This window comes from Haliaeetus albicilla, chromosome 27 (genome assembly GCF_947461875.1).
Source record: "Haliaeetus albicilla chromosome 27, bHalAlb1.1, whole genome shotgun sequence".
Classification (NCBI taxonomy): Eukaryota; Metazoa; Chordata; class Aves; order Accipitriformes; family Accipitridae; genus Haliaeetus; species Haliaeetus albicilla.
In genome coordinates this window covers 17,825,579-17,852,208 of record NC_091509.1, presented here as the reverse complement: position 1 = coordinate 17,852,208, position 26,630 = coordinate 17,825,579, and the positions used below count along the sequence as shown (strand labels likewise).

General features: G+C 47.4%; 1 protein-coding gene across 7 annotated transcripts in view; it reads right to left on the bottom strand.

Annotated features, from left to right (window-relative positions):
* KLHL3 (kelch like family member 3) overlaps positions 1–26,630 on the bottom strand; it is a 55,485-nt gene that overhangs the window by 12,557 nt on the left and 16,298 nt on the right. For 6 of the 7 annotated variants that reach the window (XM_069772645.1, XM_069772644.1, XM_069772646.1 and 3 more), the window contains 7 exons: positions 21,244–21,365; positions 13,087–13,249; positions 9,984–10,093; positions 4,919–5,035; positions 3,740–3,889; positions 1,029–1,146; positions 87–284 (listed from right to left, as the gene is read on the bottom strand). In XM_069772645.1, the coding sequence (XP_069628746.1) occupies positions 87–284; positions 1,029–1,146; positions 3,740–3,889; positions 4,919–5,035; positions 9,984–10,093; positions 13,087–13,249; positions 21,244–21,365 (978 nt within the window). The remainder of the gene's footprint in view (positions 1–86; positions 285–1,028; positions 1,147–3,739; positions 3,890–4,918; positions 5,036–9,983; positions 10,094–13,086; positions 13,250–21,243; positions 21,366–26,630) is intronic. The other variant, XM_069772647.1, reaches the window with a different exon arrangement.

Sequence of the window (26,630 nt, the reverse complement as noted above, 5' to 3'; positions counted from 1 at the left end):
CTCACTAAAGCTCTGCAGTCTTTGCAGGGGTCTCTGAAAACAGTTTTTCAGGTCAGGCACTGCCTCGTTTTTGCTCGGTCACCTACCAGTGCTGCCATCAAAGCCGCCCACTGCGTACAGGAGATCATTGAGCACAGCTGCGCCTAAAGTGCTTCGTCTTTCCTGCATGCTGGCTATGGATGTCCACTGGTCCTTCACGCCATCGTACACATCAACCGTCCGTACCCTTAAAGATCCGTTAAAGCCCCCGACGGCATAAACGTTGCCAGCCATAAATACCACACCTGATAAAAGAGGAGAGAGATTTTACGGAGGTTTTACAAACAGTTTGGGGAGCGTGTATCATCAGACGTCTGTCAGGGTGCGTAAGACAGCAGGGAAGAGGAGAACGTGGGCAAGTCTGTGGCATTTTCTGCAGGTTAAGAGCATTGGAGCCAAGTATGATAACACATACGTGTCGTATGGAAGGTGAAATGCACATAAATACACGGCAACATAAGGCACAGATGGATTTCCCACCTGAATGAGTAATTTTCTGAGCCAGAGAGAACACCAAATGGTGATCCACATTCACAACCCTGTCAGATGTCTTCAGAGGAACACTCCCAACTTACAGATCTGCTCTCCATCACCCACTCCTCAGCACTCAGAGGGACTGACTCAGCTCCTTTGATTTTCACTAGGAAAGCAGCAAGGAAAACTGGATGCCTGTGGGCTGCCAGGCCAGCGGGATGAGAGGAGGGGGGGAAATACCGATGGAGGAGCAGCCGGGAGAGAGAGATGAGGAAGGGGGGACAGCGGCTATGGAAGGCAGACAGGCAGGAGCAGCCCCTCTAGAGAGCAGGGCATCCACCTGAACGAGAAGGATATGTGGCTGTAGGGAGAGAAGAGGAAGGAATGGCAAAAAGAAAGAGCTGCTTGAGGCCCGGGGCACAGGGGAAGGTTGAAGGGGTGACTGAGGACATCCATCCAGCGCTGAAGAGCTGCACTAGGAAAACAAAGAAGGTTGCAGGAAAAGTTCCCGTTACCTGCTCTGCATCGCCGGGAGGGAAGCTCAGCAACCTGATCCCACCGCTCCTCCTCAAAATCATAGCACTCCACACTGCGAATGGCTTTGGGTGCTTGCCCACCCACCACGATCATCACCTGGAGAGGGAAGATGAGAGCTAGAAAAACTCAGACACCAGCCCGGGCAGCTGCTCTCTGCAAAGAAACCACCACCAACCTGGTCAATAGTAGCTGCCAAAAACATGCTGCAGGCTCACTACAAGCCTCTGCAGCGACACTTATTTCAGTCAATTCTATTCCAAGGGGGAAAAAGTCATCTCCAATTTAATGCACGCTAACTATGGCAGCCCCGTTAACCCTTCCTCACCATTTCTGAGGTGGGCAACCTGCCCTATTTCCCCAGAAAACACAAAACTGCTCAGCACCACAGCACACGCAAGACTTGCTGCAGAAGTATTTTTAAGTGAGGAAGATCCCAGCGTAATTTCCACAGCCAGCCCACTGTTTAGTCATTATCTCCATGATGGTGCTAAAAATAATCGATGCCACTTAGCAAATAAAACCTGACAGCTGTATTGCCACCTGCGGGGAAGATGATACTCGGGGAAATCACCAGGACTATTAAGACCTGGGGTGCTGGGCTGATTTGTCAGCTTCATTAAGGCTTTTGGCTGCAACATGTATTGATGCAAATCCAGTAATTAAACCCTAAATTCCTTACAGATAGGGAAGAGCTATGTGAAGGTGAGCAAGGACAATCTCAGGAGTGCGAGAACCGCTCTGCTGGGTCACGCTAAAGGTCCGTCCAGCCCCAGACTCCGTTCCCAGCAACGGCAAGCAGTCGACACTGGTGGAAAAGCGAGAAGACCTGGATGGCGTGCAGTGCAGTCCTTCCCAAATCTGCCCTGTCTGCCAACAGAAGACAAACTCCCCACAAACTCGCTGACTTGTGGTCCCAGGACCCTGCAGCTCAGCACTCAAGGGCTGCCCATCGGTGCTGAGCCCCAGCTGGGCACTGCAAACCAACACGTGCACAGGCAGCGTCCAAACCATATACGGCTCGACCCGCACTTTGTTCTGAACACATTTCCTTCAACCCTCCAGTTATCAAGGGGGAGGATTTGCTCCCCTTATCACAACAGATCAGCAGGAGCAAACACTGCCCAAGACAATCTGATTTTTACAAGGCCGAGGAGCTAGAAGCAAGATAACTGGGTTTCAAATATAGTCAAAGAGTAGATGGGAAACTGGCTTTAGCCTCTGCAAGGCGGCTGTGAGTAGCTGAGGGGATAAGATCGTCACTCGAGGTCACTCAGGTAATGAGCTCAACTCCCAGTCACGGTTGCTTTAAAAGTACAGAGCTAGACAGCAATTTAAAGAATTTGAGGAGTAAGAAAATAGTGGACCTCTTGATCTACAAAGATGAGAATGTGACATTAGAAAGCAAACTGAGTCTAAATTAGCAGCCTGACTACTAGTTGTGTAACAGTCTTCCATGGAAAGCTGCAGAGCTTCACACGATTACAGAATTAAGAGATTTCACAGCAGACGGTAATCCCTCATCAGTGGGACCAACAGACCAGATGAAAGTTTCTCAGTAACAGGATTGCTGGAAGATCATCACCTTCTCCCCTTTCTTCACAGTTAAAAAGAAAGGAGGAGAGACCTGCAGAACATTTGGGTTTGTACTCATAGGTCATGCTACAGAAGATGCTGAGAACCTCTGAACTCGCTGGTTCACTGTTCATTTTATCCTTAACTACTTTAGTCCTTGAACAAGGGTCACACCAGCCCATCCTGATACCCCCAAAGCTACATTCTACCAACTTCATCTCAGCGCCAGCAGGCAGAAAGGACACAACATACTCTGCAGAACCACAATTTCTCGATGGACAGTCCAATATCTAAACATCTAAATAGTCCCTCATAGCACAGATCTCATACACCACCCCACAAACCACGCTCCCTGTGATTTGTGCTTAGAAAAATAATACACTGTGGTTTTGATGTCTTACAATCTCCGAAAGGCTTATTAGCAACTTCAGTGACAGTCTGTTGCGAGACATCGTGCCAAACTGCATTTATCTCCAGGGCAGAGGGAAAATAGTTTCTGTTGTCATTTTTTTCTTCACTAATAAAGTGGTGGCCAGAGCATCACACGACTGCAGGATAAACCTGGGGAGTAACAAGGATTATTTATTCAGTAGCTGCTTTGAGTCTATTGAAATTTGCTTCAGACTTCCTGCCCCTGGCTCTGCGTGCCGTTGTTTCCTGCTTTCCTGGCTTCCGATTATGGATACGGGAAAAGGAAAGACACCTACCGCGACCTTCCTCAGCAGGGCTCCACGACACTGCCAGAAGCCGGCAGAAACCTCCGCCGACCCTCCGAGCACCGCAGGCAGCTGCCTGCAGCCGCTCCACGGCTGGGCGATCCTCAAACCGCAGCTCCGGGAGCAACAGCCGCTCACAAAACCACTCGTGGCTGGCAAAGTGGTTCAAAGAGCAGACCCTCGCCCCTGGGAGCAGAGATATTGCTTCTCCTAAGTTTATCCAACTTAATTATGTGCCCTTGGTGGGCACAGGCAATACCAGAAGAGGGAGTAAAAGACTTCAAAGGACAATCACGGAGTTAGTGAGAAGTAACGAGGGAAGTACGCAAACTCCTTTCAAAGACAGAAAATGCCACCAGTCATACGGTGTGAGGTGACACGAAGTGACAAACCCGGCTTACCTTTGGCAGGCTAACCGGAGTCCTCGGCTTTGTTCTGGGATTCTTTATCAGTTGCCTTTGATCCAGAGGAAGCAAATGATATTTCATGGCCTCGATAAGGAAGTCTTTACAGGTGTTGTTATTCTTGATTAAAGCTTCTTCTTCAACTGTCTGAGAACATGCACACACATGAAAGATCATTTAAACTGAAGTATTTGGTGGCACAGGTCACAAAGAGTTTTGTAGAAAGAACACAAAACCTGGAATTTCTCTTCCAAAGTACCAACGTAAAAAAAAAAAAAAAAAATGCAGAAGACAAACATGGACTTCCAGCTCTTCCCAAAGAAACACACGCAGTAACATTCAAGCATCTCAGTTTTTTCCCATATCACTCAGGAGTAGCAGTGCTCCCTCGATTTTACCACCCTCTGCCAGACACTTAACTCAGCAGAGGAGAATTCTCCAGGAGTTTGGGTACAAAATAAGTAATTTCTTTTATTTGAGTCAGAATATTTAGGGAGAGGCAATATCTTTTACTCGATCAGAAGATATAGTTGAGAGAAAAAAATATGTGATGGGTTCATCTTGTGAATACCAATTTTATTTCAATTGTATTGATTTTTTTAGACACATGATAAAAGCATAGGAGTCAAAGAGCCCATATGCCAACCCCTTCTTTGGGGATTCTCAGCTCATTATCAAGGCCCAGATCCCAGGACTTAACTTGTCAAGAACAACCTCTAAGTCAGACCAAGTCAGAGAACATCTCACCTACCAGTCGCAGAGCCCCATCTCTATGTGCAGAACACATCTTAAGCCAAAATTATCACACGTGACGCGTTTTCACCAAGCTAAATTTACCTGTGCATTAGGGAAAAAAACTGCACAAGCCTGTACCACCACCACCCGGGTATTTTCAAGGTGAAAAACCCCAAGATACTAACTTCTAAATGCTTCTGCCAAGAGGGGCAGGAGGTCTGCTCTCGGCCCTGACTGGCAGAGCACGGGTCACATTTACAAGAAGGTTTCTGCGCACACACACATTGATTTCAGAGTCCACCCAGTTTTTCCTTTTATTCCTCTGTTTACAGGCTCAGCGACATGCCAAATTACCCATCTCAGACACAAACAGCCAAGCCATTGTGTAAGGAGCTACCAGCAGCTTACGTGCAAGTATTAATTACTTATTTGCAGACTAACCTGTACAAGGTAATCTCTGGGCAGAAGGGGTAGGCGAACATGCTCCATCAGTTTAGCCATGTGCTCTAAGCGAGATTCCTTCTCGTAATTTATCCAAGAAATAACCGCTTCAAAGACCTACACAGATAAAAGTACAATTAAACTGGGAAGAGGGAACTGGTTTGCACAGTTACCTACCCAAAATCAGAAGCCTTGTGATTTCACAATATTGAAGGAAGGAGGTGCAAGATGTCTATCAAACAGATGAAAAAGTCTTGACTGTGCACAGAGGACAAGCACCACGGTAGCAAAGAGGTGAACTGACAATGCATATTAATAAGCAACTTCACATCTAGATGTGCTGTATCACTCTCAAAGCTTAAGCATGTGTCCAGGACAATCATACACCTCTCGGACATTAGTACCGGAAGGCAGCCAGGAAACTTAATTAGCCTGCTGACATTTGCACTGGACTTTATTCAAGAAATCAGCCACAACGACTACTCCTGATAACAGAGATCTCCCCTCCCAAAGGAGTCTGGTCACACAGTAAATCACTATGCTCACCATCATATTTAATCACTGCACCAGTTCCACCCCCCGAAAGAAAAAAAAAAACCAAGAAGTCTTCAGGACAAGTTCACCGCACACGCAGGAAAACCCCTGCCTGCAGCCAGGGAGCCTCTGCACTGCATGCATTTCACGGCTAAAAATACTCGGATACTCCAGCTGGGAAACAAGGGCACGCTGGACTTCTAGTCTGAACCAAAACCTAGTTTTCCTCCCAGATCCAACCGGTTCAGATAAGCATCCAAACTTTGACTCCGTGACAAACTGCTCACAAACAACCCCACGCAGCAGGAGCTACGCAGAGCCCTGCACGACGAACAGACGCGGGCAGAAGCGTCCTGCGTGAGCTCCTGCACGAATATGCATGTGCTCATGTAACTGCGAGCCTCGCTCCTCCCAGAAGAAAGGCCTAAAAATGTCGCCAGGAGTGGGAAAGGCTTCCCGAAACACCCAGCAAGGCAAGGAGAGGGGCCGGTGCAGTCTCAGATGCTGCACGGCAGGATCTGGATCATTGCAGTGGAGTTTCCCCACAGAGTCAGAATTAAATTCCGACCCTTAACTCACATCTACGGGCAAAATTCCCCAAGTGCTCTCGCTACCCAGTTACTCAGGGTGGGGGGATGAGCACAGCCCTCTCTCCCACAGATCCCGGCCATCCCGTGCTTCCCCCAAAAAGCATCGCTGGCTCTTCGCCCCAGCACACTCAGCAAGTGCCCTTGGTTTAAATTTCCCTCCGGGGTCACCAAATGGCCAGGCCAATTTGCACGGATATTTTTCTTTCTTTCTTTCCATCCCTCCCATCACTTCCCAGGAAACCATTTTGTTTGGTCCAAGGTCACTAATTTGACAAAAATCAACCAGAACCAAGGGCACCATCTCTCGGTCCCCAATTGTCGCTGGCAAATGTATTTGCGTCCTCCCACAAAGGAGAGGCAGAGCGGAAAGGGGTTTCTTCCTCTTAGGCTAAACTATATACTTCAAAAAAAACAGTAAAGCATCAGCCTCATTTCCTATGCCAACAAATGCTCCTGCTGAACCGTTTGGAATTCAGGACACTGCGATGAGGATTTAAGCAACACAACAGGGGGCCGTGTAATCAAACCTCAGTGAACACGGAGGAAAATAAGTACTGCAGAACCTTTAACTATTTTAAAATGAAAATAAATAAACAAACAAACAATTTCACTTTGGCTACAAGGCATTTAAAGTAGAAACTAGGTTGTTACAAGATTTTTAATTGCAAATGAGCATGGAAGGAGCATAAAGCAAATGTTTAGCCAACAAACTTGCTTTTCATTAACCTCTTCTGCACAAATGCTGAGCTACAGAAGAGGTCACAGGACCGGGACATACCCAGCTACAGACCAAGATGCCAGCGAACAAGTCTTAAAGGAAGGTAAAGCAAATGTGCACAAGTAATAAACTGCTTCCTTGGTGCTGGAGACTGCTCCCGAGTTAGGCGTACACTGATGCTACCCTGCTGTGCCTACTCTAAAAATAACAGAATTTTTTAAAAAAATCAGATTCTGGCACCTTCCATTGGCTCTGATTCCTAATTTTATGAGAAGGGGGAAAAAAATCTTAATCCAAGACAGCAATATCTCTATTTAAAGCCCACATCTGTTTCCACTACTGCCATACCCTCCCTCCGCACGCTGTGCCCGCTGCAGACCCCGAGCAGCTGCTGCCGCTCCCCCAGGAGACGCGTTTTTCCAGCCATGCACGACCCACTGACGGGGTGTGATGAAACGAAGCAGTTACCCACACAGCTTTATTTAGAGCAGAGGCACGGGCTGAGTTAGCGGCTGGCACCTGCCTGGCTGTAGGAGCAGTCCCGAGCTTGGAAGAAACAGATTTCCCACTCTATGGAGCAGAAGGCTAAAAGCCTGGAATATCCCCTTTCTGCACACTACCTAAGCAAAGAGCAAGCCCAGATGTTTTCCCAGTCTCTTCAGCCCAAAATCCAGTTGTTAGATGCTCCCAGGACTGAGGACCAAACTGTGCATCAGCTTCTACTGCACACTAGCGGCATGAGGCGATGAGTCGATTACTGGACCCTGTGTAAAATCCCCAATCCAAAAATCCCAACCCTTTTAAAAATTTCTTTCGTCACTGTTCTGAGTTGGCAGGAGGCCCTTCTCAAGGGCTGGAAGCCCCTCCTTTTCACACATCATTAGTAAATATGAATAAACTTTTTTTTTTTTATAGTTTTTTCTTGCTTGCATGCATCATTGCAATTAAAGAGCCAGTTAGGTCAGGTACAGAAAGCATTGATAAAACTGTTTTCAAAGTACTCGGCTATAGCAAAAAGAGCAGGCAGGGACCAAAATAAACCTTTGCCCTAGGCTGAAAGGGCCTGTGCAACTGCAGAGGCTGGCAACAGCAAAGGGGAGAGGGAGAGAAAGGAGGATAATCTTTGAATAACAGGGAAACATCGTCACCATTTTACAATTAAAATAGATTTCTGTGGTAGCAGACAGTTTTTGTAATTCTGATGACCTAGGGGATATAAGCATGCCAAAATTTGTGGAGATAAAGAATATATTTTATTAGGCCAGTTGGTATTAGTTGGGGGGTAGCAGAGGAAGGGGAGAACACACAAGCTCTTGGGCACACATGCCCTGAAGAATTATAAGGGCAATATTTTCCTCCCTGGCCTTGTTACCTTCTGGCCCTGGCAGGACTCAGCTATAAAACTTCCCAATGACCCAGAGCTGGCAACACTCTGGCTCACAGGCTGCAGTACATGTATGAGACACGGGAAGAATGGGAACGAGAAAGCCTCTCATGAAATCTAGCTGTGACAATTTAGCTCTCAGATGTTTGAAGTATTTGCCTACTTACAACATCTTGTTGCTTAAAATATTATCTACCCGTCACATGTGCACATGCATACACATAGATATGTGTGTGTGTATGTATAGATATACACACACACATATATATATACTTTTTTATATATACATTTTTTTTTTTTTACAATATATATCTTGTACATTAGCAGATAGGAAGAATAAAGGTCAGGAAAACTGCTTGTCTGTCATGGAGCTAACATAAAACAGCAGCCTATGAGTCTGTCCTCAATTTTCAGCACTTCTTTGGACTCCAGCACGTATTTCATGTTTATGCTCCAATCCCATTCTCTGCCCTTCTCCTGCTACTCGTATCTGTTGTTTTGAACGTGCAGCTTATGCTCACATTTCCTTCCACTGCCTTGCATTCTCAACTTTTACAATCAGCTAAAGAAATACTGGTTTTGATTGTATAAAGCTCAGATGAGGGAGGGAGTACTTTGATTTCTCTGGGCACAAGGCCAATAAAAGCTTTTTAACAATGCTGCACAGGACTGGAAAAATTGGTTACTAAACTTGCACTTCCCTTTGCAGGCTGCTTGGCTCATGCAAAGCCATTCTGCTGCGAGTTCACGCCATGTGGTTTTTTTTCCCTTTCTGGCCCTGCCTGTGTGGCACCTCGCAGCACCCCGCCGAGACGCCCACGCCAGCCCCACGCCTGCGGAAACACGCTCCCGGAGCCTCCGAATTTGCTGGCTCAGGATCTGAACGAAGCCTGGCTGCATTCGTACCTCACGCGGTGCAGGTTTTCTGGCAAGCTTTACGGTCCCCCGTGGTCCCAAGCACCCGTGTGTCTGCAGCTCAGAGGGGCTGAGCAGGATGGGTGCCCACGCCTGGATGCGCAGCCTGACCGGCGGCACCCAGCACACCCAGGTCCAGCCTCATCCCACCAAAACGCGGGCGTTCAACAAGGGTCCTGAAGTTACGAGCCACAGAACCCTCAAGCTCTGCTGTGGCGTCCCATGAGGGTCCATCTCCCCACAGCGACAATTCGGAGGTGAGCTGAAGGACTCGAGGCGCGTACCTCTCCCCAAAAACCTGCTGCAGGTCATGCAAGAAGCCCACACCAGAGAAAGGGGCTGGAGCTGGTGTTCACCAAGTACCGTAACTGCTGGACACCCTCCTTCCCAGGACTACAGACTACACAGGACGTGCTGAACGTTTCAGCCACAAAACAACATCAACCGGTGCCTTTTTTCCCCTCTTCCATTAAAAACACCAATGATGCTAGGAACGTGTCTCCTTCCTTCTTTTCGTTTGTGGGCCTCCTTTAGTTGTTTTGGCCAACACGCAACAGAAGCCAATACTCCTCCCTGGTCTAATGAAATTCAGCTTTTTTTGAGGTTTTACAGCAGGTAATAAGAGCTTTACACAACAGCAGATGAGAGGTTCCTAGTTTTCCAGAGAGGGAAAGTATTCGGTTCTAGCCCCCAGGGCTTTTGGAAGTGATATGGATCTGAGAATCATTACTTCCTGCAAAGAACAACCAAGTGAAGGTCATTTCTATGTGGTTTTAGGATTCACGTTATTTTTAATTTTCCCTTCCACGTGATCGCTGTTGGAAAACGGCCCCTAAAGAGCATAACACGAGAACAATTCCTGATGTAAGGTCTAGAAACATTCCAGCATTCTTACATTCACTGTTGCTATACAATTTACTGTACCTTTTCTTCAGAGGAGACTGTGAGCTTGTCACTTGATATTAAACTGCAAACCTGGTCCAGGCTAAGGCTAAGAAATTCTTCTCCTAGCATCACCTCAGGAAAGTGCTGCTCTGTTCAACAAATGAAAAGGGGGAACAGAAAATTATAATGAAATCCATGCTTTAAGTCAATGGAAGGACTACAGCATTCAGAGAACCGCTATTATTACAGCTGTAAGCACCCAAGACAAATGATATGCTGTGACTGCATGGCGGAACAGAAACAGAAAATAGTCTCAGAGCAGGTTAAAGACATCTGATGGTATTTCAAGTAACGCAAGCCCCATGAGACGCTTTCATAGATGACACTAAATGGGAACCGAACTTTCTGCAAAGCCGCTAAGTACCTTCCAGTGGCAAATCTGATTAGAAGTGGCAATTGAGAAAAGTGCCAATGCCTTTCTGAAGTAGCAAATAACCTGACCACTTCGAGATTCAGTTCTTGCCCACTTCAACAAGCTAGATAGAATCAGATCTGCTCAACACCTGAATGAGAGACTCCAGCAAGGGTCCTTGATATTTGTAGGTATTCAAAGGAAAGCCCATCTTTAACATGAATCAGCCAAACAGTCAGTTTGGTGCACACGCTCAGCAGCAAATAGTGAGGGATCCCAGGGCACCCAGCTGTGCGAGGGGGCACGCAGAGAGATGAGCAACGGGGATCCGCATCCCACGCACGCACATGGGATCAGCTCTCCTTCTCTCCTTCCACCTTTTACTTCTTTCCCCCAAATGTGTAAATTTAACTTTTCTCCCGCTCCAAACCCTCAGCACCCATCTTCCCCAGCAGCTTTGCCCCTTTCCACTTAAGTCTGCAACTGTACAAATTTTATTTTTCCCCCTTTTGGCTTCAAAATCCCTCCATGCCGTAACTTTGGGAGCCACTTGAAAACAAAATACGCATCACTGCTTATAATCCCAAACTGGAAGAATTATGACTGACTGCAACACAGGTCCAAAAGGGATCATCAAATCTGTCAAGCTTTACATCTAGCCAAAGGGCACTAGGAAAGAATTACTTTCTAAAAAATAATTTCTAGGTCAAAACAAGCCAGTTGCAGACAATTTAAGTTTTGCAAACATTTGTTACGTATACATGCCAATTTAATCTCACCTGCCATTTGCTGAGTCCCATTTATCTTTGGTTGAAATACAGAAACATGAATCTCAGACACTTTATCTGAAGCAGCTTTTTTCAAGCTCTAGTCCTTTGGCTTTGAGAAGCTCAGACTCGATGTATCCAAAGAGCTCCCTCCGCAGCAAGATCTGCCTCTAGTTTTCACGTCTGCAAAGTGCTTTGCCTCCCAAAAAGCAGCACCATGGGGACACAAGCTGGCGTAACTTCCAGAGAGGAGCTCCTTGGAGGTCGCACCTGGACAACTCCTCCCCAACGCTGCTGCTGCAGAGGGCACTTGGTCCTCCCCAACCACGGACCCTACTTGGTCTAATGGGGACCAAAACACCACAGCTAGGCTAAAGGCTCTGACTAAAAATAGCAGTATCTGGATAAATTTTAATACTCTCTTATGCTGGCAATCATATATAAGATCTAATGAACTCTTCTGGCCTTAAATAGTTGAGAAGCAGGAAATGTTCCCCACGCAGTAAGCTGGATGCACTCTGACTTCTGGACACAAACTCCTATTCATTCTGGACTGGTGTCTGGCAGTAGAAAGGCATTTGATCTCTTGTTATTAGTTGGAAGCAAGTAAAAATATTTACTGATTTTAATAAAGCAACTTGTGCCTGCATCAAGAAGGCTCCTCCACCTACTGAAGTTATCCATTGGCCAGAACTAAGCATTTCTCAAGTAACTGAGCTCATGCACGCACAGACTCTTGAGCTTGGGGACTTCTATCTTGGTTTAATGCTGTAACATAAACAATATAGTGAAAAGAATTTTAATGGCATTTTTATTAATGGAGTTCCATTAACATTACATGGGCTGTTGTACTAACTGGGACTTATGAAGGCCAATAAAACAACAAAGCAGACTTTCTAATTGCCAAACAACCAAATAAATGTACAGTGAATGCACTGCTTGTTGGGTTAAAGATTAAACAGGGCCTGGAAGCAAGGATAATGAGATATTACAAGCAAGCCTTTACACAATTAACCATTCCTTCCAGGGTGCCTTTTCCTCCAGGGGATAATACAGCCAGAGCAGCTGAAAAGGTTTTACTTTTATTTGCAGGAGAATAGGGGAGGACTTGGTGGGCACATTTTTATTCCACCGAGCCTTCTTATGGTCCAATTAAGGACAAAACCATACCAAGGAAAATACTGCAGAACAGAGCAGGTGCTCTGGGAGACAGCAGGTGTATTTTTCCCTATACAAATAGACAGAAAAGCAGAAAAACAAACTGAGAAAACTACCAACTTCCCCCAAGCAGAGGTCAAGGGCAACTCTGCCAGAGAAGACTGGAAAGTGCTAGGGAGTTAAGAGCGTGGGGCCGCTTGGAACAGCTTTATATTTACAACACAGAGAAGAAATGCTGAAAGCCATTGCCTGCACCTACTGATGGCGACCAAACACATCCACTCTCGAGGAAACAAGAGTCTATCTACCCTTGGGGTAAGTGGCCATTCCTCCACAGATCAGAGACTCAAACTGCATGACAATTGTAGCTGAGTGTTCCCACTCCCACCCACAAGGCTTAATTTTGCCTGGTGCCATTTATTCCTAGAATGCACAAATCCCCAGCATTGCCTACCGCTCTCACAGGGCAGTGTACGTGGGGAGGACACCAGCACACCAACACTCTGCTGTTCAACAGGCAGCCAAAGAGCTTACTACGAACACACTAAGGAACTATTTTGTGGGCTGCAATCCAGAGGATCAGGGTTTTTTTACCTCCTTAGGTGTTCCTCTGCGACCAAACCACATTTCACAATTTCCAGCATCACAGAAAGTTACAAGTCTACAGCCCAGCAAAGTATTCCCTTCCCTGTTCTAATACTAGAAGCCTGAAAAGACCAACCGGGATGTGCTGATCTTGCTCGACCTACGAGTCGCTGTACCTGGAAGCAGGTTTAACTCAATGAACGGGTGACCCTTCCCTCACCTGCGTAGGCATTTGCCTGCTGCAGCAGTTCGGTACACGCGTGCACATCGGCAAAAGCTCGGATTCCAAGGCAGTTCGTGGGATGGAGCTGGGACTGAAGAAAGTCACAGCAGTTTTTTCTAACATCCATCAATTGCAATAAACTAGCAGCTGGCAACAAAACCTGCAAAGGCAAGAAAGGGGAATTAGACTTAACAACAAAGAAAGTTTGATTCACAGCTTGCACAGATTAGATGCAATTCCCCTTCAGACAGGGACACATCCCCGTGGGGTACCAGAAGGAAGGTTAAAGTTTTAGCACTATCTGTACGCAGAAGATCCCAATCCGTGCTCTGAGAGCTGGAAACAGCTATCCCACGCTGGGCTAAAAGTGGAGCTCTTCTCCTCACAGCTTCTCCCCACAAGACCTCAAGGCAGGTAAAGGGAGGATGAAACACAAGCAACCACAGATGCACCTGAATTTCTGGCTTTGCTGCAGGTGGGTCCTGCACACAGATTTTTATTTTGTTTTTCCCCTGAAGAGCTTATGTTGTTTATATGCATTACCATCACATTCAAAGCCCATAGCAGCCCAGCACTCCTCAAAACCTTGAACTTTCTTATTGCCAACAAAACCATGTTGGCTTGTGAGCAGGGTGCCCAAACTGCCAGGTAAGAGAGGGAGTTCACAGAAGCTCAAGCAGGTTTTGGTGACAGCAAGGCCCTCAGGAAAGATGGGGCCAACTATTCAAATCAACAGCCCTCATTTTCATTCACACAAAATGCTGCGGACACTTGTGGTTCATGACTGCATCATCTGAAAATGAGGTACTGCTTTGTATCTACAAAACCAAGTACAGAAAAGGGAGACAGAAGTGGATCAGGAATGCGACATCTGCTGGAAAAACCACCTCTGAGGCCAGTGAGCAGGACAGGAAACAGAAAATATAGTCGGTCGGGATGTTACAGCCCATGACATCAGCTACTTCCTTTCTTATGTCGTACAGCAATTGCAGATGTGTCTTATCCCAGCTCTTCCGTAGCTCTGGCTGCTTCACACATGTCCTTCTAACTGGGCATCTGTGCTCACCATCTCAGCACAGATTTCCGGAAAATTATTTCCGACTCAAAAAAACAAGCGGCTGTTAAACAAAACAAACAGGTTAACAGCATTCGCCTCCCTGGATCTTGATGGCAGGGAGGGGAAAAAGATGTCCCCTCCCTGTCCCTGCCCACTCGTCCCCAGTCCCGTTCCACATCAGGACAGGACACTCACAACCTGCCCCAGGTCTTTTCTAAGCCACTGACACATTTCAGCTGCAACCCAGCTATATGGTGTCTGACTGCTGCCAAGCAGCCGCCTCAACAGGCAACAATAAAAAAAAAGAACTCAATTAACCTGGGAGCCCATTTTGGCCCAAGCCTCTTGATGCCAGGAGGAGATAGTTTGCAGTTTTGATTAAATCAAGGTAGCAATGCTCTCCCATTTTTGAAACCTAGCTGTGAACCACTTTCTAGCTGAACCATCTCCTTCTATCAGCAGAAAGGTGAGTACCTGAGCTGCATAAGGGTTGTGGGTACAGAAGTCAGACTCTCTGCAAACCATCTCTGGCCATATACCAGCCAGAGCTTCCTCCATGCACCCCCCATCCATCCAGTGTGCATGCTGCAAATGCAGGTGGGCTGCTTACCTTGAGTGTTTTGGGATATTGCCTCCAAAACAGAAGGTACTCACTACCATCACTAATACCCTCATGCTACAGCCCCCTGGACATCCTAGTACTGCTATTACGGCCTCATGCTTGCTTGAGAGGGCAATGCAGAAGGAGCCTTACACCACTGCAGTTATTGGGAAAGGGGCATTATCATATAATACTTTTCAGAAGTAAGATATAAATAGCCTATCAGGAGATGAGTGGATTTTCTCTTTCTTATTTCCCAGCTGAACGTCTTGCCACTCATCTTGTTTTTACCAGGGAAAGCAAAAAGCAAGCAAAGGATATCCGCTAGCACAAAGTCTGTTTCCTTTAGAAATAACAAGAGGAAATGCCCTGCCTAAACATGCAGCAGGACCAAACTGCAACCCCATTAATATCCAGGCAAGTTACTCACTTGGTTCTGGAATTGGCTCTTAATATTTGAACTCCAACCACCGCGAACAATTTACAGAGAGCTGGCTTCTCTACCAGGTTGGCCTCCATACCAAAGCCCAATCATCTTTTGAAACTATATCAAAATTTTCTGCTATTACTACTGAGACTGACTTCTTTGCTAAATAGTTACATCCAGAACCTCAGCTATGGGGGGTGTGTGTATATATATATATATAGCCATAACCATCTAGTTTGCAAGCTGTGCTCTCTCACTCTGTACACTCTGTACCAATCTCAAGTTTTACACAACATTGCCTGTGCAATTAAATACTTTCATAAACCTTTGATGTCTCTGAACCGGGAACATCTTTCAGCCAAAAGTGCTCTGAGTTGCTGTAAGGTTCATTCAATAGGCAGGGCATTAACGCTGGACTTCAGAGATGGGGTTTAGTTCCCTGCTCTGACAGAGCCCTCCAGGTAACCTTGGCCAAAAGTTAACCTACACCATTCCTCCTCTGCAAAACTGGAAGAGGAGCATTTCCCCAAGGCAGAGGATGTATTAAAGCTTATAAGCAGCTTCGACAACTTAGTCAAAGCAGGAGCCAAATAAGAGTACTGGCTGTAATCCTCAGCAGCACATCCAGGGCCACAGCTGGGACTGCACATCTGCCCAAACAAGGAGACAGCTCCCAAGCACCCTCCCAGGGGAATCCGTGACCAGAGAGACAAGCAGATCGTGTGCTTGCAGGCAGGTTAAATGCTCAGTTTTAAATGAACAGCTCTAAACTGCACAAGTAGTGGAGATAAAACTACATTACTGTAATGTGGCTTTCCAGTGCAAGGCAGGCAATTAGGCTTTATCACTCCCCAACTGCTACCAGGCAGTGCAAAGGGTCAACAACGGTGCTTCTACTTAAATGCTCCACCTGGGGTGAAATAGCCCAGGTGAAGGCATGTGTGACAGGATCGGGGGCCACAAAACCTCTCCAGGACCAGGCATGAGAAGGACAAGGGATACAGAGGTGAGAGAGAAAACAGGGGAGGGAGCACCTGGCAACTTCCCTCCTGATCTACCTTCTCCAACTTCACCACACAGAGCAGATACACCGTCCCTTGGTTAAACAGTGGGGTAAAAATGGGGAAACGCACCCACCGGGCACAGCATAGTCCTTGCTGCCACATCCACAAGTTTCTCCTCACCTTTCTATTAGGCCAATCCAATTTAAAAGACTTTCCATAAAGCCTACGAAGGGTCCCCCACCCATCTGCTGTAACACCCCAGAGAAGTCAGCCCTGCTGCTGGCCAGGGCTCTCCAGGAGGGTGAGGCATGGCAAGGAGCTTTTGCTCCAGGGAGGAAGATAGCTCTGATTTATTGCATCTCCTAAAGCTGAAGGCAGAAAGGCTCTCTGCCTCACCCTGGGCTTGCACCTACTATAGTTGCAGGTTTTGCAGTGAACAGGGGGAAGGGAGATGAACTGACCCACTTATCACGCCTTTATCATCAAAACTGCATCTGTCACAGACAGTCTCCTTCCTTGCTGTGAAGTCCTAAGTCCCTCGGGAAAGCTGAGCTGCAGAAGCACACTTCTGAAAAGGAAATGCTACAGCTTCTAGGCAAAGCTTTTTTCCTCCTTTCTCAAGCCATTTTTTATTAAAATGACTATGTCTGCAAAGCTGGCAGTTTCAATATCTATTTCCTCCAGACAGCTGATCTCAGACTTCATTCCTTCTACGTGAGCCATATCTTGAGCTGCAGTAGTTTAGGAGGACACATCACACATAGTACGCTGCACCTCATTCGTAAGAATTTAATTGTGGAATCAGGTTAATCAGGACTTTTCCCAGGGAACCATTACAACCCTAATGGTAATGACTTTCTTAATTGGGAGGGTAATTCTCAGGCTGCCTGCAAGTAATTAAGTGCTATCAGTAAGGATGGGCGGGACACACTGAAGAGAGACTGTATTCACTGTCTACAGCCATAAGTCCAGCTGTCTTCACTGCCTAGGAGAAGGCAGACTCCTAAATCTCCTTCTTCATTCAGCTCCACTCAAGGACACCATGTTGAGCCTCTGCTCCATCGCCGGACTTTGCTCCCATCACTCTTCACTGAGCTGGCAGGTTTGATACGAGCGTCGGAAAGCAAGCGGCAACGCAGCCAGTTCAGCTGCAAAATCAAGACCTAACTGAAAAATTCAAGGAACTGAGATGTTAAAACAGCCATACAGGTACGGAACAGCAGGCCCTCTGCTCTGTTTGACACGTGCATGTGGTTTCCATCGAAGCCAACCAGGGCTGCGCACGAGCATCTGTGAACTTCCCCAGGTTGCTGACTTTAGTTTTCCTCACTTTTACAGAAACTGCACGGCACAACTTCTTTCCAAATAAATTTATCAAGCTCTGTCTTCAAATGAATGAGAACTTTTTGTCACACATATGAATCTTTACGACCAACCTTGATGTGGGGTGCAACAGAAGAGAACAACAGAACACAGCAGGGACAAAAATCCCAGGATGGATTTTCCTGCAACTACAACATGACTGCAACAAAGACAGAAATTCTTCCTCTGCTCCATCCCTTCCAAACAAGTGGGAGGTTAAATCCCAAACGCGCGTTCAGAAGCAAAACACTGCTCGGCACAGAAGCCCCTCTATCTTCCATCACCCCAAGCCCTCCTACTACTGCATCTATATTGCCTTGAAATCTCACTCTGAAAATGAAGTTCCAACGCATAATTTCTCACCCACATACCCCCAACGGAGTTAGAAGAGGGTATTCGCTCCCACATGGGCTCAGTGCTCTCATTCATGGAGCTAGGGTGGACTGAAAAATCCCCTTTACCTGCACACTTGGGACATACTGTTGAGGAGAAATTGCATGAAGCCCCCCAGCAACCCACTGCATAGAAGATGACTGGAACTGACTGTACTGGCTTGACCCCTTGTACACACATCCTTCCTTACTTTAAAAAAAAAAAAAAAAAAAAAAACAAAAAAACCCCCACTTTGTGCAATGAAACGACAATCAGCTACAAAAATAGGCACGTAGAAAGAGAGTCTCGCTTCCTGAACACCATACCAGCCTATAAAAGCAAAAAAGACAGGTTTCTGTCAGGACAGAAACAACAAAAATACTGTAAAAAGGCTTCTTGTTGTGAAGTGCTGAGCACTGCTCAGCATTTGAGTACACTTGGGAACACTCATCCTTACGCTCCACGTCACCTTTGCTGCTCATCTTTTTTCTCACTTCAGTCCTGCTCTCATTTTATTTTGCTTACTGACAAGATATTGTCTTTTCATTTATTCACATGTTTTGGTAGCTTGGCTGCATCTGTTCACTTAATGCCGTTTAGCAATCTTTTTCTTGTAGTTTCTACAATGAAATTACCTGGCACCTATACCCAGAAATTGCTTTCTCCAGCTGCTGAAGAAGTCCGAAAAAACCCTTTAAAAAGGCACCCTTGGCCTGCCAGAAAATCAGAGCGCATGACATGGCAATAGGTGACCTCAGGAGATACCTGCTGGGAAAAGAAAAAGTTCCACCGTGCTCAAGCAAGACTGGGAAGCAACGTTGCTGAAACAACGCAGACAGGCGTTGCTGAGGCATCCTTCCAGACACAAAGCTGTGCAGCTGGAGGAGGTGACGATGCAAGGGACCAAACCTGCTCACTTCTTCCCAAGACTGACATTGCTAATCCAAACCAGAGACTGCAAGGAGCTTAATATTTTCTTATTCATGTTGTTTGCCTTCACTGATATGAACACTTCCAACGAATTACAGAATATTCTTTCCTGTAAACTTTCCTTCCTGTGGCTGCAGGTGAATATTAACCTATTTACGGCATTCTGTTCAGGGGTGAAACACCCAGAGACAGCATGGAAATTTCTCTTTAAACTTTTTATCGGTTTCATCACAAAATTATACTAAATTCCATTAAACATTTTCAGCATGGACATTTTTAACACATAATAAAATTTAAACTAGTCAGTTAATCTTGCATTAGATCAGCTTCATTTCTTAGCTCCCATCAATTAATTTACCTCCAGCCTAAAGAGTTACTCATAGAGTTGTTGTTTAAATAAATCCTGTAGTAAAAGGACCTGCTTTACTAGATTGGGAAAAAACCACCATGCCTGAACCTTAGCATTCACCAAACTTACTTTTTTTTAATCTCACTGTCTGAAAGATGGAAGCCAAAATACAGACAGCACTCTGACTTTAACTCTTTGTAATCCCTAGGTTGCAGAAGGCAGGCTTTGGTTATGTTTTACTAAAAAAGATAGCTTTCTGGTTGCTCAGAAAGGCAACATCTGGACTTCTTCATAGACCTTCCAGGCAGGTCTATGCTGCCGACGCACAGCAGGACCGAGCTGGCTCTCCAACCCGCTCCAGCTCCTGCGACGCCGCTTATACCCAGGTGCAGCTGTACTCGAGCACTGAAAAGCTCTCATGGGAAAACAGCCAGGGCATGTGTAGTCACTTCAAGCAGGCTTCATTCAAGGCAGACTGACTGGGACCAGCACACCAGATGGTACCCTGAGCTCAGCGCGTCCCACGTGCCAAGTGGGTGCTTCTGGGCCACCGAACAACCAGCAGCATGGAAGGAAAGCATACGTTTCAGGGAGCACATGGGTACAAGTCTTCACATTTCCCACAGGAAAAGAGACCAGCCTGAGAGCGTGTACATGTCATTTTTCCTCCAGCAATGGAAAAAAGATCCAGAGGTCCAGATCCTAGAGGTCCAAGGATCTCCACCCCAGTTCCCCACTGAAGTAATGTTGTATCTCAGCTGCTGATGACCCTGACTATACACTGTAATTAAGCATGGGCTACGCAGCACACAGCTCGTCCAAGCGACCCACCGTTGGGTTTGAGCCTCAGCTTCTCTGCTATAATGGCACTTTGAAGGTCTCCTCGCTGCCGGTCCTCAGCCTTGCCGTAGGGCAACCAGGGTCCACACTCCTACCAGTGTGACAACTGTCGGGTTGAGAGCATGCCAGCAAGTCAAGTTTGTAAAACTAGAAGGGCAGAAGGGGCAAGAAAAGGCACCCGCAGACTTAGGTCATGAAGGATGGCACAGGGCTTGGGCTGCGAAGTGGAGATAGCTCAGGGTTTTGTCCAAGTTCCTGCAGGAAGAGCGGCAGGTCAGCAAGAACCTGCACCCTCCCTGCGGGGCTGGAGCAGAAGAGCATGTCCCATCCACGGCAAGAACCTCATTTCAAGCAGAACCCGTCTAATTTTACCACGGTAATTAGGTCAACAGAACGCACGCAGTAGTGTTGCCCCTGTCTCTCCAGCACCGCAGACACAGACTTGTTACCCTGACCAACGTCCAAGTCACAGGGAGGAAGACAACAGACCCAAACTGCCGCTTGCAAACAAAAATGGAGACCAACCGAAAAGCACGTCCGCACGCGAGCTCCCAGCGTCCCTTCCAGAAATCAGTGGCTAAGTGCACAGCCGTTTTCTTACCACAAATACAAGTAGAGTCAAAGAAAAAGCTTTACCAGCAGCCACAGCCACGTGACACAGTGAAGCGCTCTCCTCCTGAGCATCCCGCTTTATCTGTAGGCTGCCATTCAATTACTCTTTCCACTTCTGGACAAATATTTACCTCAAAGAAATTCAAGACGGAGCATGCACACACACACAAAAAAAGGAACAATGCCCTCATTTGAACAATATATTCCACTCAAAGCTCTGCCAAACAACTCAAACTACCCAGAAGAATTTAAAAACAGCCAGATTCTTCTGCCATGACCTTAAAACAACGTTTGACTTGCTGCTTGTTTGAGTCTATTTTGACCTTCGACAGACTGACCCACAAGTCAGCACAGCTTCTTGGAAGGCAAATGCCTGCTCTCATTATAAGAGCTCGACACAAAAGCTAAATGCAACATGACTTAAGCACGGGGAAAGCAGCGAAGTGCCTCAAGACTAAAGAGAGGCTCGAAGTAGCTCTTTTCAAGCTCAACCTTTTACTTTCTGCAGCCTGAAGAGATCACTCACCCCCAAAGGACCCGTGCCTTTGAGTTTCAAGCTTTTTACTTGGGTCTCCACGGGAGCCGCTGAACCAGACCTACCTGCACATTCTCTTCCGTGACCTCGATCTCGGCGGTGTAGATGTAATCAATCAGCTTCCTCAGGGTCTGCCCATCAACGTCTTTTATCTCAATCTTCTTGGCTTTACTTTCAGACATGTCTCCTGAAATTCATTTCAAAAGGACAGTTAGAGTTGGCTTTGCAGGACATCGTCGCAGGCCCTTGCTCCCCACGCATCCAGCACATCCTCCTGGTATCTGACTAAAAGACTGCCCTGACACTATCCCTGACCATCGAAGGACAACCAGTGAGATTCCCAGAGGCCTCCTAATGCCACCTAACATCTCAACATTTGAAGACACTACTGTAAAATAAGTCAATAAATGCAACAAGCTCAACTTCTTGCCAGAAAAGAACCTGCCATGGTTCACCTGCATTCAAACACATATAGGGGCTAAAAAACACATCCAGTATGACCCTCGACCACGTCTCAGCACAGGGACAGACTCAAAGAGACTGTGGACAAGTCTTAGGAGGGCTTTTTAAAAACATACATATTTTATACATTTATTAAAAATATTTTTTAAAAATTTTTTATATATATATGTGTAGATGAGTAAGTTGCAACAGCTAAGTTAGGGTGCTTTGTGGTATACCCTACAATAAAAGCAAGGCAGCATTACCCTCTTTCTTTAGGAAGAGCCTGAAACCTGCTGAGGAAAACAAGCACACGAGCCAGCAGTCACATCCAGCGTGCTGCAAGCTTCTCTCCTAAATTACCCTGCTGTAACCTGTCTGCACAGTTACACTTTATGCAAAGCATCTGTGCAGAAAACTGTATTTCTGCTCTCTCACCTTCCCAACCTCACACCTCAGAGGCAAGGCAGCCTTTGGATCCAAAGTGTATCCTTTCTCCAAATACATAACTTAAAAAAAAAAAAAAAAAAAAAAAACAAAAAAAACAAAACAAAACAAAAAAAAAACAAAAAAAAACAAAAAAACCCCCACAAACAGCAAACATGCAGAACTAGAGCAATAATTTCCCCTATGGATATACAAGTAAAACCCGTATCTGCGTAAAAGCCTATACATGAACCAGTACTTTATGTGCACCCTCCCCATCGCTGTTGCGGCCAACGCTCTGCAGGCACCATACCCACATAGCCCGAGCGTAACAGGAGCACGTCACAGGAACAAAAGCATCAAAAGCATGCTGTGGGGAGGAGGAGGAAGGGCTCCCCGGGGCCCTTCCATCGTCCATGCACACCCTGACCTCACCCAGGTTTTAATCACCAAGATCTTGAGGAACCACACAAAAGAAAGAACAAACTCCCAGGCAGAAGGAAAACAATAAGTGAAAAAACAAAGCTGAACAAAGCAGAGCATGAAGAAGTGTCAATTCTTAAACCTGGGCATGAATAATCACTACCTGAGAAATCTGGTGACTCAGTATTGCTGTGGGATTAAGAGGAAAAATAGTTCCTGCAGCCTATGGGAGAAGTAATTACAGCCTACATCTCCGTACAGCGTGCGACAAGACGCGGCTGGGTACATTAAGTGCACAGCACAGAGTCAGATGCTAAAGGGGGTCCAAGCCTGAGCAAAATCTGGATCCTGGAAATTGAACTTTGCAGGCTTCACTTACGCCAATAAGGAGGTAAATAACAGGAGCGGGGTCAGACCATAAGTATTAGAAGAGCCAACAACGTCCCAAGGGAAATGTAGACTGAAATAATATTTGCCCCAAATTCAATTTTTAAAATTAAATATTAAAATGTTCTTCAGAGAAGCCCATGAATGCAAACGTAGAAGTACAAAGGGATAAATGACCTACATTTGGGAGGCCTTCAAAACAGGCAGGACTTTTTAATTGACAAAATAAATGTCAGCTCCTTCACACGCTTCCTCCCCCACAAAAAAAAAAAAACCATCTCCAGAGATGAGAGGGGTCTTTCTGAGAACAGCCCGGTCCCCATCAGCCCGTAAGGAGCACCCAGCCAGACATCACCTGCACGGCGAGGGGCGAGCGGAGCAGCCGGTGCCCTGCCGCGTTCGCCGGGAGCACACGGGGCAGAGGGGAGGCTCGGACGCACGGACCCGTGAGATCGATGCAGGAATAGCTTGGAGGGACCGATCCGATAACATCATCTGTCTTTGCGGCGTTCATGTGACACAGGCAACAAAAATAAAGGCTGTGTGGGCTCCCACACCCACCAGCAAGCTGCCAGCCCTGCATACTAATAGCCCGCGCTGCCTCGGCTCCACGAACAGCCCAGCACGCGATGGGAAAGGAGGGTTTTGTGTGCTGCGCCCCACGGTCGGATGGGACCCGACCCCTCCAGCCGCTCTGGCGCGACGGAGCGCCTGCCGCTCGCCAGACGGTGATGCTCTGGATGCGTCTCTAACGCTGCGGAGCGAGGAAGGACCTGAAGACCCCGCAAGCGAACCAGGGCAGGGGTCGGAGCAGACCAGGAGCGGGCAATAAGCTGCCCCCTCCTGCGAGCGCAGAGCCCAGGCAAACGCAGCCTCTAAAGCACGGTGGGTCAATTGGGGCATCTCATCCCACACGCCTTCAGGAAAGAAAACCTCACACCTTAAAGCCCACAAAACCCAACCCCTAGGATGTCTTTCATAAGTCAGACTCGAGCCTTACCCGATACCTTAATTACAGAATAATTCAAAGCACTAGCGTCATCTCTCTACATAAGGGCTGTGCTGAGAAAGGGCTGCACAGACCCCAACCCCGCACCGCCGCGGTCAGGCAGACACGAGGGACAGGGTCGGAGGGAGCAAAGGCAGGTAAAAAAAACAGGCAGAGTGGCTCCAAGCAGACCCTCTTTAGGGGACAGACTTTGCAGACACCAGCCCCTGGCAAAGGCAAGCCCTCTGGCATCACGCTCAACACCCAGCGGTGCTTTCTCCATTCCCCTTTGCTCACGAGGGCAGGGAGAGAGCAGAGCTCTCCCGCTTTGTCGCAAGATGAACTAGAGTTAAAACTGCAGCAGCTCGCGGTGCCTTGTTTACCCAGCACAGCAGCTTGCCCTGCCTCCTACGTACCGCGCTCCAGGGAGGCTTCCCAGTGCACAGCTACAGCTTTCCTCGTTTCCTAAATCAGAGACGTGCTGAAGGAGAATACGAGTGCATCGGATACCAAAACCACAGCCTCTCACACGTGGGGCGAGCGCTTTGAAGCGGCGTGCAAGACCTGCAAGGGGGGTTTCTGCGTTGATGCCTCCTCCTTCGGCGCTTCTGAAGTTCCCCCAGGTATCTCACAGGAGCAGTCCTAGCAGCATCACTGAAATATCCGTTACCCTTTCTGAATTGATCATGTTTTCTTCTAAACGGACAGAAATTACTGTCCCCAATCATCCCCACAGAACAGTGCCAACAAGGACCAGCCACCATCCAAAACGCTCCAGAAAGCCAGTACGGGAAGGGACACGCAGTTAGGAGGTGCTGGGTCCCAGCAGTGGAAGTCACAAACGGAAGATGTGCCTGCTTATTTTCAGACTTCCCAAGGCTATTTCAAAGAGGAATGCCTAACCAGAGGACCCTAAATGGTTTAGGAAAGACCCCACGGTCATTACAAGGTCATTCACGAGTCCAAAGTCAGGCCCAACCGACGGGGACAGGGGCTGCAGAGCAAGCGTCAGGTGGAGGTGGATGAGCTGCGGGTCTCGGTTTGGTTCCCACCGTTCACAGCTTTATACTGATCGTTCTCTCCCGCGTGGCTGCCAGCACTGCTGGGGAACCCCTCCGGCTCCCCACACCCCCAAAAAGCGGCTCCTCCAGTGAGGACTCAGCACACATACAAGCAGCTGCTGCCCAGTCCTGCAAACACCCGCATGGTGCAGCTTGCCCCCCCAGCCACTGGGCTGCATCACTGATGTGCAATGCAAAAAAAAAAAAAAAAAAAAAAAATCCAAGCCACAACATCCAACCGAGCTTCAAGCCGTGATTTTAAAACGCCCCCGCTCCGCAGAGCGAACCACCGCACAGCTGGAAGGAGATCGCGCGCTCGGTCTTTGCAAGAGGGAGATCCAGACTTTCGAAATTCGGGGCTAGCTGGACGGAAAGCAGAGGGAGAACTGGTCCGTGCCTGACCCGCTGCCCCCGGGGACGGGCAGCTGCCGAGGCTGTCGCCCAGGGGAGCTGCCGAGCCAGCCACGTGAGAGCGGTTAGCTGATTACTGTTTAACTCGCGGCGTGAGGGATTACACGGCCCGGAGAATTCCTGCACGGAAACACGAGCAGCCCCACACCACTGCCTTCCCGCTCGGATGACCTCTAAGGATCAGAGGGTTTTTTTTTTTTCCCCAATATTTTTTTTTTCTTTTTTAAACCTCTCGTCAGGAACGAGCATCCCAAGCACTCGCAAGTCCTCCTCGAGGTGCCCTGCGGGAAGGGTTGCCTCTGAGCAGCGTTTGCTCCTCTGCCTCACCACCGCGGCCAGTACTTCCACGGCACAGCACCAGTGCCCTAGAAAACACAAACGCTTCCCACCTTAGCTCACCACGCTGATAAAGCCACCATGGCGAACCTCACATCTCATCTCACGTTCGGACGTCTGTTTACACCTGAGGTTCTTTCCCCACCTCCACTGCAGGAGGGAAGAAAGCTTCCCAAAGGACAAGCTTTTTCCTCAGAAATGCTGTGTTCTGCTTCCAGTAAAGCAAATAAAAGGAGGTCTAATCTCAAGGCTTTTAGAAGAAAGAAGCAACCCCTAGACCACAGGCAAAGGAACGTGAAACAGGGGCAAAACCTCCAAACCTCGTTTACGCTAAAGCTGACTGATGGTAACAACCATTCCCTGGAGCGTACAATCATTTTCTTCGTATTTGGTTAAGTCAGTTCCTATCCTGGAAAGGAGGGCAAGGAAAATGAAGTAAGCTAAGGAGCTCCTGACCACACTAATTTTACTAGAATGACTTAAATAAGCTGGTCACTCCCCTACCTGGGGATTGGCACAGGTTTTTTTGCTGGGCACAGCCTCCAAAGGGCACCTGCTATAGGGATCAGGCAATCAGAGCAAGAATTTAGTCCTCTCCTTCTCTTCACACAGAGGTTGCATCTGCCATTACCAAAATACACCAGGCTGCAGCAACGCACCCTGCAAAAAGGCAGGGCTGCTAAAACACACTGGGATCAAGAGAACAACGGTGTTATTTCGGGCAGCAGCAAAAAGTGCCACGGGAGATTAAACATCCGTGACTGCAAATCAGCATCAGCAGGGCTGAGCCTTGAAACTACAACTCCTGTGCCAGCAACTTCTTTGATGTGCACCATGAACATTTAGGGCACTGCACACGTGCTTGATGTTAATGATGTGTTTTCATGACCCAAGGTCTTGTTTGGGGGGATAAAAAAACCAACCCAAAAACCAGTGAGACAAACCTCATAGTAATAACCTTCCTGTGACTCTCATGCTA